This window comes from Marmota marmota, unplaced genomic scaffold, assembly GCF_001458135.2.
Source record: "Marmota marmota marmota unplaced genomic scaffold, marMar, whole genome shotgun sequence".
In the NCBI taxonomy this organism is placed as follows: Eukaryota; Metazoa; Chordata; class Mammalia; order Rodentia; family Sciuridae; genus Marmota; species Marmota marmota.
The window spans coordinates 25,130,352-25,144,092 of record NW_026000057.1 but is presented as its reverse complement, the minus strand read 5'-3'; the positions used below and the strand labels follow the sequence as shown (position 1 = coordinate 25,144,092).

The following is a 13,741-nucleotide window of genomic DNA, read 5'->3' as shown; positions in this document are numbered from 1 at the left end:
GAGCTTGCAAACTCACCTCTGCTAGCTTTTTTCTTTCTCCTTCCTTCCTTTCATATCCTGCAATTTTTAAAAATCCCAATGAAAACACACAACATAAATTATTTTGCTTAAAACCAACCTCTCAAGTTCAGCGATGTTTATCTAGTGGAATGTCGTGATATCCTAGTTCTTCTATGTTTGCCAAACATATATATTTTAAAATCCCACTTTCTAAACACACACCCACATGCACACGCACACACACACCGAGTATTGTCTTTAGAATCTATGATCTTGAAATCTCAAATAGAATTTTCTTTAGTGAGGACACCTGAGGTGACAGTGGTAACACCCTTAAGTTTCTTCAACTGACTTTAAATGTAGTTGAATGTATTCTGCAAAGAAACCAATTCAGAAGGATAAAATAAGAAAAACATTAGTTTCTATATTGGAAGAAGAATTTTTTGAAAAGAAAAACTGAACAGAAGTTAATAATTTCCTACAGCAACCAGCACACTTCTAATTTTTGAATCAATGATCACCAATTTCCCTTATTCCCCGTCTCCTCAATCCTCCTTCCTTCTTAGAAACCCTCTCCCTGGAAAGAAGGGGGGGGGGGTATGGAGGAAGAGGGGGCGGGGAGAAAAAGGGGGGAGAGTTAGCTGGTGCTGTGTATTTGACCTACTTGAAAAGTTTTGGGCTTATCTAGTTTTTGTAAGTGAAAATAGCTCACCCTGATAACTTTAACTACTAACTAGATCCTAGAAGACCTAAAAGACCATGGCTCCCCTCACAAATACTATTAACACTAGGAGTAAGACTGGAAATTCTGGCTATTCAAAAGGCAAAATTGCTGCAAATTTGGAGAGTTTTATCCCACAATTTAAATTATTGACTCAAGTGCTTTTCTATGTATAGATGCTACCCAAAGGCACTAAGTTTACAACATTCTTCTTTTAAAATATTAGGTCCTATAAATTTGGATTTGATAGACTACTTCCTTAAAGTCTTCCAGGCTATTTAGAAATCATTTTCAATAGTATAATGGGATGGAATAAGTAAGTGACAAATAAAAGTTCCTTTTCAAGTTTATTGTTATCATTTGCAAATGTAAATACATAAAACAATGGCAGTTGGCTTTACTAAATTAAAATAAAATTATCTCGAGTAGAAAATGTAAAAAAATGAATCAAGATAAGTAGAAATGGTAGCAAACACTCAATAATAAATAAGTTTTCTAACAATAACAAAGCAAAATAAAATTGACCAAATGCTTTTGACACTACTAGATATGTTTTTATTTTCTTTTTTTTAAACAAACATTTGCAAAGAGCTTAGAGATTTTAAGTGGCCGTGTTTAAAAAAAAAAAAAACTGGTCTGCAATTGGCAGTTGAATTTCTCCTGGAGCCGCAATAGCAGCGACTGATAAAGTGCGTGCGCCAAGTTTCCTAAAGGACGCCAACGTTCTGGCGATCGGATACACATACTGGGTATGTTTATACAATATATAAACCCGCAAAGGTCCCCGTTTTCTAACAATTCCATAGTCAAAAGTTGTTCACTTTGTAAGCATTGACTTTGCGATTCATAATGCATTTGGGGAGACAACTTCAGAAGACTTAACTCTCCCACACGAGTGCGCGCAACACACAGGAATGGACGCCCAGGGCATAAAATAAATTAAACCCAAACCAGTGACAGAAAAGATGCGACGTTTTAGCAGCGTGTTGGCAGAAGGGACTATAATAATGATGCCACATCTGGGTACATATAATTATACCATATCTATCTACAGGGGAGCAGAAGGTGGAAGGACCGGCAAAGCTTTCATCAAACAATATGAGCCATAGGAAGTTTGGAATAGAGGCGGCTTTTGCAAACCATCAAATGTAGCTGCCATCTGAAGCCAAGTCGTTGCTAAACAACGACCATTGCAAAGCAAAAATTAAAGGGTGCGGGGATATTTAACCGCGGGGCTCCCCGCGCACTGGGAAAGGGCAATTTTGTTTCTGTCTCCGTTTTCAGGGTTTTGTCACCTTTCTAACTTGCCTCATCCGAGTCACTGTAATGGGAATGGGGAGAAAACTCCCCGTCGCTTCTGTGGGACCGGGGGGAAGTTTTGCTACTATCCTCCTGCACTGGCTGCAGGATGCCCCCAGGCAGCGAAGGCGACAAGTTTTTTTGCGCCATCATCGCTGTCAGGGCGCTGTCCTCGAAAGTCGAGAAGTGCAAAGCATCTAGCTGCACCGAGTAACCTCCCGCGGAGGTCGGGGCGGAAAAGCGTGTCCGACAACTCCCGGGTGGGGTCGGTCGCTGGCCCCCTCCGGAAGCTGGTTGAGCCCCAGATGCTGTGGCTGTGCCCGAACCGCCTTCGTAGGAGGCTGCAGCACGAAGGTGGTGGTGGTCACTTTTGCAGGAAGCTGGCGGCGGCGATGGCTGCTCCCCGCCGCTGGGGGTTTGTAGCAGTTCCGACAGAGCGTTGATGTAGATCTGGGCCATCTGCAGGGTCTCATATTTGGATAGCTTCTTGTCGTTGTTGAACGACGGGATAACATTGCGCAGCTGGTCAAAGGCATGGTTCAGCCCGTGCATCCTGCGCCGCTCCCTGGCGTTGGCCGCCAACCGTCTTTGCTTCTGCACTCCATTCACCTGTTTGCTGGAAGGGGCTCTCTGGCGGCTGCAGCCCAACTCATCCACCACCACCCCTCCTTTCAGCTTGCACAACTGTTCCCGCACTTTCACCGGTCCTGGACTTTTGCTGACGTTGCCGTCGCTGGTGCTTCTCCTTACCAGATCCCCCCGGCCGTCCGCCTCGTCTTGGGGCGCAGCGGCCTCCGAGGCACCCAGCTCAGGAGAATGCAGCAAATACTGGGCGGCGCGTGCCGTACAGATGCCCTGCAAAGTGGGAGCCAGCCAGGCGCGTGGGTCTGTGCTGTCCAGGAGGGACAGCTCCGCCGGGTAGACTGGATGCTCTCTCGCCTGTAGGGTGGCAGGTGGCTGTGGCGGCGGTTGCGCGAGGTGGTGCGGCTGAGGATGGCGATGGTGGTCCCCCAACTCCTTCACTTCAGCCCACTCTTCAGCATGTAGCAGGCGGGACATTGCACTGCAAAGGCTCGGGGAGGTGCAGTTTCGGAGGCGGCACTGGTAACCCAGCTCAACCAAAACCAAAAACAATAACAAAACCCCCCAAAACCCTGCCTGGGTCTCTTCTGCAACGTCTTATTCTTTTTCCTTCTCTTCGACCCTCCCCCACTCACTCGGAGATCACACACCAGGTCGCGTGCAACGAAGCTTCTCCGGTTGCTGAAGGCGCTGCGCCCCTTTAAAAAGCGGCACGCGCCAGTGTGTCTCCCCCCCGCTCCTCTCCCAACCCCCTCCTCGCGCCAGTCGCGTGTCTGCTCAGCCAATGAAGGGCGCGGGCAGGCGCGTGCGAGCAGCCAATCAAAGAGTTTTTACACCCAGAGAAAAGTTCCAGTGGGCAGAGAACTTGGGCGCCCGCTCATTTCTTTCTTTCTCTTTTCCCCCTTCTTCCCCCTTTTAAGTTCCTGAAATTCATTTGCTGACTGCGGGCTTGTAATTCGACTCTCGCGTGTGTCACCGCCCAAACCGCGGAGTGCGTGAGCTGGTGCGGACCTGGCTTTCAGCTGGTGCCCCAGCCGTCCTAGGTCAGACGTGCGCCGCCACGGGCGGCTCGGGGAGAGGTTGGACTCGCCTGGCGCCGGGAGGGCACTCACAGCTGAGAGCTGGCCCGTCCCGTGCTGCCTCCGAGCTAGGATCACAACTCCCATCGCCCAAACATTTTTAATCTCTCAGATATAATATGGTATGTGTATGTATAAAATTTGTGTATAAATATCTCATTTGTGTGCTCATAGATGAAAAACTACTAAATGATGGCTCTCATTTAAAATTACTTAGACTAAAAGAAGGAGAAGACATTAATGTCTCGGAACATTTCTTAATTTTACTACGCCTTTTCGTGTCTTGCTCCAGAGCTAGTTCGTCTTTGTTATGCAATCTTTTTCTTAATGAAAAGTAAAGCTGTGTACAGTTAGGGTACACCAAATTCCACTCCTTCAATGCTCTCCGAGCCGGTTCCCCAGCACCCTTGCGGCCAGTTGGGATTGTGTTCTTCAGAAAACTCTCTGCGCAGTATAATTTTAGGGCAGAGATATCGTATGTACAGTATTATGCATAGAGTTTACGCACAGGCACACACACACAGCAGGACTCCTTACCAGAGCCAAAAGAGAGTGCCCAAATTAAAAAGAAAGGTGCATGCCTTTCCTGCAATTCTGAACACTTTCAAACTACGGAACCAAAGTAATCTGCCTCGGGAGCCCTGGCTTTACTACAGCTCGTGGCTTCTTCTGCAATTACCCAGAAACCACAGCCTAACCCACTTCTCCCCATGTTTAGTTTAGTTAGGGTGTGTATTCCCCTAGTGCAAAAACCCGGGAGGTCCTTGGCGAGGTTGGGACGCCAACTCCCAGGTGAGCACTCTCCTCTCACCGCTTTAGCTTCTGCCTGGTCTAGTCACAGCAAAGAGCCAATCAGAAGCTCCAGGGCTCGGGCACGCTGTTACTTGCGTCCTGCGCGCCCCAGCTCCGGGCGCTTCCTGCAGGGACCCTGGGGCGCTGGAGTGGGTTGCAACCAGTTGGTGCTGCTGCGGCTTTTGACTTTTGAGGTGGCTGTCATCCCGCAAGCAGTTTCTTCCTCCCGGAAAGGTAGTGAAATGGAGAGCCAGCAGAGTATCCTGGAACAGGTCTTTGCTGGGTTCAGAGGCAACTGAGAGGTGTTGTCTCTAGTATTCCTTGGACAGAAGAATTTCGGCTACTGGATTGGATTGGTGATACATATATATTCCAAACTGTAGTGTTGGATTGGTGATATATATATATATATATATATATATATATATATATATATATATATATATATNATATATATATATATATATATATATATATATATATATATCAGTGTTGGATTATATCATAAGTGTGGAAAGAGAACAGAGTGTGTAAATGATGCTTAATACATCTTCGTCTGTTTTTTACTCATCCTCGTCCATATGCTGGCGTGCAGAAATCGTCCAGGCCTTCTGACCTAAAGAACCAGAAAAGTCGGAGCTGGACTTTTTGAGTGTTTAGGCTTTGTTGAAATAAATATGTTAAATAAAACCCAGAAAAACCAAAAAGCCTAAACCTAGTTGAAAACCATCTATGAGAATAATAATAAAAGGTCATTATGTGTATTTTTTGGAGACAAAATTCTCCAATATTTGAGTGAGTGAGTGGACTGGGTAGTATTGAAATCAACGAATGGTGCTCTTACCACAATTAATGTTAATATGTAAAATGTGCCACTTAAAAATAATTTCTAGTAGCTGTAGGTGCCAAAATTAAACTTTTGGAAAAAATGATTAGTCATTATTTGTATATATATGGCAGTGTAACAGTTAGAGCCCAGAAATACCAAGTCATCTATATTGCATTTTATACCTCATACACTGACTTTCCTCAACTGGATCTGCTGAAAGGTACTGCTGCAATTCTTTCATACACTATCACTACCAAAGGTGTGGGATGTTCAAATGTTCCTTGAGCTTTCATCTTCCAAACTTTCTATCTGTACATTAAATGACTGTGTAACTGCAAAATATTCGTTTTCCTTTGAGCTCAGATTTATGGGTTTCAGCCCAATATTTACTGAATACATAGAATACTGATCCTAATTGGCAGCTTTATAGTTAATTAGCATTATTTCTTTTTTGAAGCCAATCTCAATTTCTAGGTGAGTAATTTAGAGTGCCCCAGTGATATGTGGGACTGTAGGAGTTTCCACAGTTTGTGGTGACATGCATTTCTTTTGCCCTTAAAATAAATAGGGAGCTGTCCGCCTCACCTCCTCCTTTTCTCTTCCTTCTCTTCTGTCAGATTGAGCTGAGGAAGCTAAGCATCGAAGATGGAGAAGGGGACACAGGGCCCTGTGCATAATATCAGAACTTGAGTAATGTAAGCCCTAAGGCAGATTGTGAAAAGGGATGCAAGTAGAGTGAGCATCCAAGGGGGCTGGATGGTGGCAACAGCAGTGCAGCCTGAGGGGTTCTTTGTGTGGGGGCAGCCATTAGTTACTACAAAAGAGTTGTTGAAAAAAGTATATATTTGAGGATAATGAGAATTGGTTACTCACTATCAGAGAAGGGAAGAAACTGTAGTGTTGGGTTAAAATTGGAGATTTTGATATGAAATTATGATTTTACTACATAGGAACAAACACAAATATGTGGTGTGTGCATAAGTGTGTACCTATAGATGTCCTCTTCATTCTCAGAGCTTGACATCAACAATGAGCATGTCTAATTCCAAGATTTCAGTTTCCAAACAAAATTCTTGACCAAAAGGAATCAAGGCCCTTTCAAAAATGGGTTGAGTCCAGAATGGAAGAGAAAAAAAAGCACAAGATGCGCCTGAAACATCTTAGTATGTCAGAAATATGAAGTGCTCAAAGGATGAAGGAGACGTGTCAAAAGACCACAGAAGCCTGCTTGAAGCCCTTTCCACCAACAAGATACAGATAATGTAGATTCCCAAATAAATATCAATAGTGACAGATTTCTTCCCATTTGAAATAAAGGAATCTTATTAATATAAATAGAATAAATAAATACAATGATTTTGATAAATATATATTGGTTACAAAATACATATTGATTACAAATGAAAGAAGACTGACACTCAATGGAAGTGTATGACAAACATCCACTTAATCAAATGATCAAAGTTAACATCACCAGCTTTTAGACAAAATGAATTTATGTGCCACTTATTAGAATGCAGAGGACACAGCCTGATATTCCTGTCAAAGATGCCTACCCTTTTCCTTGATTAGTCAAGATAAAACATTAACCCAATTCAAACTCAGAGACATTCTAGAAAATAACTAGTTTATCATCTTTCAAAGTGTCAGGATTATAAAAGGCAAACAAAACCTCAGGATTCCCAGCTAGAGAAGACTAAGGAAACATGATAAATCTGATGCCTGATTCTGAACAGGGTCCTTTGCTAATAAAGAATATAATTGGAACAATTGTCAAAGTTGTATAGTGTCCGAGAAATAAATGATAAAATTGATTTCCTGATTTTGATGGTTATAACTGGTTATTTAAGAGAATGTCTCATTTTTTTAGGGAATAGTCACTAAGGTATTCAAGGATAAAGGGGCAGGTTGATGGTTTTGTTAAAAGATATTTGCACTATATGTTCAACCTTTCTGTAACTTCAAGATTGCCTCAAAATAAAGAATAAGCAATGCAACAGGCAAATGAAACAGCCAAATTTAGTTTGTTCATTATGTCTAAAGGTACTAACTCAAGTCAATCCAAGAATTTTACCCAGGGTGTTGAGGCCTGTAGTCATTGCAGACACCTTACATTAAATTTTGCTCTGCTCGGCCACAGTAAAGTATGTATCCAATGGGTCTGGGAATTCTCAGCTTTTAATGAATAATTATTATATATTATTCAAGAGGTGCAAAACTTGAATATTAATTTGAAATGCATTGTCTTATGGGTTATTTTAAATAAGAATTTCCAAGTCATGATCAATTCTAACCAGTGTCTAATGAGGTCACAAACATTAACAAACAAATAACAAAGAAGTATTGTTTTTTTACTATTGGGCATAGTCTTATCAGTTGGCAATTATGCTTAAGAATTAAACATTTATTCTATAATTCCTATCTGAACTGTATTTCAGAGTAATTAAAGGGCCTGACTTGATGAAAATGTCTTTTAAAAAATAATTAATATAATAAAGGTAGAAGAAATAAAAGATTTAGAAAAATAAACATTTTGCCATTCTTAAATGAAAACATTTGCTGATTAACACTGATCCCTGAGGTAGCTCAGATCTCTCCATCATGCGACCCTCTTCAGACAATGCCTGGCAGTCAGCACTTCCAAGGTTATTCTGCAAAACCTTGAGACAGCATCAACAAAAATGTGATCAAACATTGGAGAAATGTGGCACAAACAGAAATGAAGTTTCAGAAAACAGTGATGATAGCAGTGCTGTTCAAGGAAGAAAGAAAGATGGGAAATCTTCCTAGGGTAATCTTGGCAGGAGGAATCTTCATTATGAGCATACTGGGTATGAACTGCTTCCTTCAAAACTCCAGGAGGGTGATCAAAATGTGACCCACTCAAGTCACCCACAGTAACAAGAAGAGAGGGAAATGGCATAATGAAGAACAAATCCATATTACCATGTGGAAAGATACAAATCCGGAAGAGAGAGAGAAGAGAGGATACACAAGGAAAAGCCATGTGGAACTGGTTCAAGGTCACAATTCCATATGGGAGAAAGTATGACAAGGCATGGCTAATGAATACATTCCAGAGCCACTGCAGAGTTCCCTTCACCCCGGTTGATTCCCACTACATCAGAAATCAGACCCAGTGCTTTCTCCAGGATATTAAAACTGCTTCTGCATTGAAGGATATCAGCTACAAGATTTGTGATGAGGATAACTGAAAGACATCTGTGCCTGAATCCATGAAAATAAGTTCACGCCAGAACAAGTGGAGCAGCTAAAGCTGTCTATAAGCAAATGATATGATATCTCCTAGCAAGTTCTCAGCCTCCAGAATCTCTATTTTGACTCAGACTTCAATTCATTATCCTGAATTGAAGAAACTGCATTTGCCACCCTGAAGATCATTGAAAGGATTTCCCTGAGTAGTTGTCTTTGAACTTGGAAAACAATAAACTCTACCAGTTGGATGGCCTGTCTGACTTTATAGAGAAGACCCTCAAAGTCAAGATCCTGAACCTTTCCAAAAATGAGCTGAGGACCTCCAAGGAGTTGGATAAGCTGAAAGGGCTGAAGCTGTGCTAAAAGGGAACCCTTTGTGCAGTGCCTTCCCAGACCAGTCTGCATATGTAGTAAGTGCCATCCAGGATTGTTTTCCCAAGTTGTTATATCTGGATGGCCAGGAGTGATCCATACAATTACATCAGCATATCCTGATGCTCCCAAGCTAATAAAATCCTGCACAGAAAGCTATAAAGGATCTGAGACATTAAAAAATCTAGTTCTGTAATTCCTATAGGAGTATTACTTGATCTATGACTATGGAGATTGACAGGGTCTACTCAGCGCTTACCATGATGAGGCCTGTATCTCTCTGACCATTCCCTTCAACCTCAGGGACCCAGCCCCAAATAGCTTGTGCAGGTACTTCAAATACAGTAGAAATATGAAGAAGCCCAAGGATTCCAACATGCAGAGACAGCTGCTGAAACACACAAAACATGACATTGTGGACTACCGCAGTGTGTTGCCAAAACTGAGCATGACTTCAGTTGCCTTCTGGTAGATATGTGGTTCTAGATGGAAATAATGCTCTGCTTCTCTGTGAATGGGGTGTTCAAGGGAGCAGAAGGAAATCCTCAAGGACGTGTCCATGTCTTCACCCGGACCTTCCTTGTTATCCCTACCAACTATCCCAGTATATGCATCATTAATGATGAGCTGATTGGGAGGAATGCCAGCCCTGAGGAGATCCAGAGCTCTTTCTCCATCCCAATGCCTGCACTGTGCTCCACCTCCATGTCTGCGCTCTCCCAGGCAGGTTTTCTCTACATGGTCTGTGATGAAACTTGAATGGTCTCAGAATGCCATGAGGACAAGTGGAACTATACTAGAGCTGTCAGTCTTCATTATGCTCCAGACTGAGGGCAAGATCCCAGAGGAAGCCTTCAAACAGATACCATGAAAGGAGTCCTTGAGTGCCGTCTTCCTCTTCATCCACATCACTTCATCCACATCACTTCCACTTCATTCCACATCATTGTTTCTCTGTCTTAAGCCATGTTCATGATGTGTTGGAGCTCTGGCTGACTAAGAAGCCAAAGTTAACTTGTAGGCTAGGTAACATAGCCTTCCAAAGGGCCAGTTATTCTGTTTTCCCTATTGAAGACGGCTGTTTATTTTCATAATAAAGATTGATATTGCACTTAAAAAGACAATGAATGAAACAGATGAAATTTCATTGGGGAACATTACAATGGAGGGGTCAGCCGGTCTCATTGGAATTACTGATTAATCTTAGCATCATTTAGAGTAAAAGACCCCGATGTTATGTGTCTTGGTTTCATGCATTATACAGTACAAAGACTTTTTTGAAGTATTTTTTAAAAAGAAAAAGATAAATTTGATTGTAATTAAGCCTCAGAGATAATCTATTTACATGATGTACAGGGGATCCTATACTAAATGGTCACACAAGAATGCAAAGAGTAAACTCACATTTTATAATATTCTACAGAACACCATTCAGTTTCAAACAAGTCTGCAACATGAAGGAGAAAGGAGGGAAATGAGAAGCTGATGCCCTGGATTAAGAAAATCTTAAACCATGAAACACAATATGTGAGCCTTGTTTGGATTTGGATTCAAACAAACAATAAAAGAGCTTTTTAAAAAAGACGATTGGTGGGGCTGGGGATGTGGCTCAAGTGGTAGCGCGCTCGCCTGGCATGCAGGAGGCACTGGGTTCGATTCTCAGCACCACATAGAAACAAAATAAAGATATTGTGTTCACCTAAAAAAACTAAAAAATAAATATTAAAAAAAAAGACGATTGGTGAAATGTGAATATATAGATCATACTGTCAAAATTTTAAGGTAAGCTGAGCACAGTGGCACATGCCTATAATCCCAGTGGCAGGAGGATCACAAATTCAAAGACCAACCTCAGAAACTTAGTGAGACCCTGTCTCATGTCTCAAAAAAAAAAAAAATTTAAAAAGGCTGGGGATGTGGCTCAATGGTAAAGTGACCCTGGGTTCAATCTCTATTACTGAAAAAAAAAAGGGGGGGGGGTTGGCTACAAACATTAACACAGTGTGTGTGTGTGTGTGTGTGTGTGTGTGTGTGAGAGAGAGAGAGAGAGAGAGAGAGAGAGAGAGAGAGAGAGAGAGAGAGAGAGAGATTGTTCTGCATAAGGTTCAGATAGTCAAGGTTCCCTTATCACAGAACTATATTTTGAAATAATGTTAAGACAATGTTTGGTCAGAATCATGAACTTGTACTGTTATTTATTCCAGGTGAATGTGAACTGCTTCTTGTTATTCTTCCTGATAAATTTACCAGTCCGATAGCTGCATATAAGTGTAGCAGTAATCTAGCAGCTGAGTTTGAAGCCATCATTTGCCTAAGTTTCCAATAGTCTACTGTCATCTGCCATGGTACATCTAATTTTTGTAGGTGTCAAATTACATGGGCACATGATGGAGACCACTCTTCCTGCATCCTTTAGTGGTTTGCATTTCTGAAAATAATAGTTAGTCTCTGTACTTCCCTACAGTATGTGACATTTTTATAATTTACCATCTCAGAGGGGATGCACTTCCAGAATCCAAAGGTTAGGAGCAAATATGAGGTTTCTATTAACTCCTAAATATATCCATCCATATTAGTAAGTTTTCTGTTATATAATGAAATGCTCAAGGTTGAATACTTTATAAAGAAAAGTACTTTATTTAGCTCATGGTTTTGATGGTTCAGTGGCATAGAGTGGACATTGGCTTGGCTCTAGTGAAGACCTCATGGTATATAGTGTTACAAAAGTGGGAGTGCATGCATGAGAAAAAGATCACACAGTAAGCCAGAGAGCAGGGAGAGGCTCTTTTAAAGCAAATCACTCTGGTAAGAAGTAACCTAGATCTCAGAAGAATTACCTTAATATCTTCTGAGGGCACAACTTCAATGACTGAAAGACCTCTCACTAGGCCCCATCTCTTAAATGCCCCTCTTCCTCTTAAGGTTTCCACACTGAAGACCAAGCTCCTAACCCATGAACTCTTGGGACACGAACCATGTCTAAACCATGGTGCCATCTAACCAATGCACACAGGGAGTGGAAAAATGACCCTAGTCTTTGTGCACAGGCAACCCCATTAGATAAACTTGGTTGGGATTCTATTGATTATGTGGCCTTCACATGCTTTCACTGTAAGGAAAGATTTGTGATAGCATTTTGGTTTTCCTGGCATTGCTGTCAGTTCATGCCCTATATTTAGAAAATGCTTTAAAGTTGCATATTATTATCTCCCAGGTATATTGTGGTAACTATTTATAGGTCAATTTACAAAAGAATTGGAGGAATTCTCAAGGAATCCTGATACCCCTTACCATTAATTAGCTCAAACTTGCTGAAGTATAGAAACTAGGAAAAGATTAGTGAAGTGTTTTGTGTGTGTGTGTGTGTGTGTGTGTGTGTGTGTGTGTGTGATGGCTATCCTATCTACTCTTGGTCTTTTTTGATCATATAGATTTATCAATACCCTTTTTAGCTATCTATATTTGTTTCCTACTGGTACTATAACAAATGTTTCAATCAGAGTATCCAGGGAAACATTCCAAAGGAAAATTTTAATATAGTAGTTCCCCTTTTCCATGATAGATGTATACCAAGACCCCAATAGATGCCTGAAACCATAGGAAGTACTGAATCCTATATATATGATTGTTCCCATTGCCCCACAGTATGGCCACATATCAGAGTTAATCTATCCTTTCGTGATTTATGCCCTGGTTCCTCCCTGGCATCAATAATCTTAATGCTTTGTTGATACATAAAACTATCATAACAGATTACTGTAAACATAGTTTCTTAAAATTACACACAAATTTATTACCTTGGAGTTCTGGAGGTTAGAGCATTCAAATCAGATTCACTGGATCAAAATTGAAAGTTTCACATTTCCACCCATTTAACATTGGTCAGTTCTCTTAAATTTAAGAAATCCACCCCAGCATAATATTAGGACTCATAGGACACCTAAATTTTTGGTAAGTTCCCCTATATCACTAACCTGCCTTTTCCAACTTTCACTGATACCCTTCCTCAGTTCACCCCTCAAGATCCCTACAGCATAAATTTTAGGTTCCTGTAGGTATATGTACAGAATGTTGCAGAATTTTAGGGAATAATTTCCTTGCTTCTAAAATAAGAATAATCCCGCCCCCATGAGCCAGATTGAGATTTGACCCTAGCTTCATGTCTCCAAACTATTGAGAATCACCAAGTGAACCTTGGAGAAAGCAAATGTCAACTTATCAGGCATTTTGTTCCTATGAGTTCTCTGCATGGTGTTGAGGTGAAGGAATTGACTACTCTTGAATGATGGAGAGTGAATCAATTCTAGATGGTTCAGCAGATTAGGACGATCTAAGCACACCCATAATACATCTTCATTTCAGCAGTCAGATTCCCATTTGTTCTCTTTTTAGGGTCTTGAATCTAAATTTCATGGATTTTCTAGAGCTGTGTAATAAAACCTTCTTAGCAATTCTATTATTGGCACAATCAGGCCTGGTTTCCAGCCTGCACTGCCCTCTGGCTGTAGTACACACAGGTGTGATAGATATTTTCTTAAGTTTACATGTGTCTTGGGTTGATTGTTGGCTGACTTGGGTCGACCAAAAAAAACCCACAAATGGTACTTAAGAGCAACCATTCATCTCCACAGGTTTTATGATAACCACTGCCATAAAAATATGGCATATAAATTCACTATACTGTCCCCTGTCTTCCTCCTGTCCCAATTCACCACAGATGAAATTCTTAGTAATAGTGACCCTGCAGCAGGCCAGGGATTATCACAACCCACTTCCCATTAATAATGCAGCCTTTGTTGCTATATGGTCTGTTATGCTCGAATTTGGGACCCCCAAAAGACCACCAGAGAC

General features: G+C 41.4%; 1 protein-coding gene and 1 pseudogene across 1 annotated transcript; one reads left to right on the top strand and one right to left on the bottom strand.

Moving 5' to 3' along the window:
* Positions 1-1,058: 1,058 nt before the first annotated feature.
* Positions 1,059-3,278, bottom strand: Atoh1 (atonal bHLH transcription factor 1). The gene has a single exon (XM_015484419.2). The coding sequence runs from the start codon at positions 3,077-3,079 to the stop codon at positions 2,021-2,023; it is 1,059 nt and encodes a 352-aa protein (XP_015339905.1). The 5' UTR covers positions 3,080-3,278; the 3' UTR covers positions 1,059-2,020.
* Positions 3,279-4,059: 781 nt separating this feature from the next.
* LOC107141137 lies at positions 4,060-9,649 on the top strand (annotated as a pseudogene).
* The last annotated feature ends 4,092 nt before the right edge of the window (positions 9,650-13,741 follow it).

Coding starts and splice junctions, on each gene's coding strand:
- Atoh1 (XM_015484419.2), bottom strand. CDS start 3,079: ATGTCCCGCCTGCTACATGCTGAAGAGTGGGCTGAAGTGAAGGAGTTG.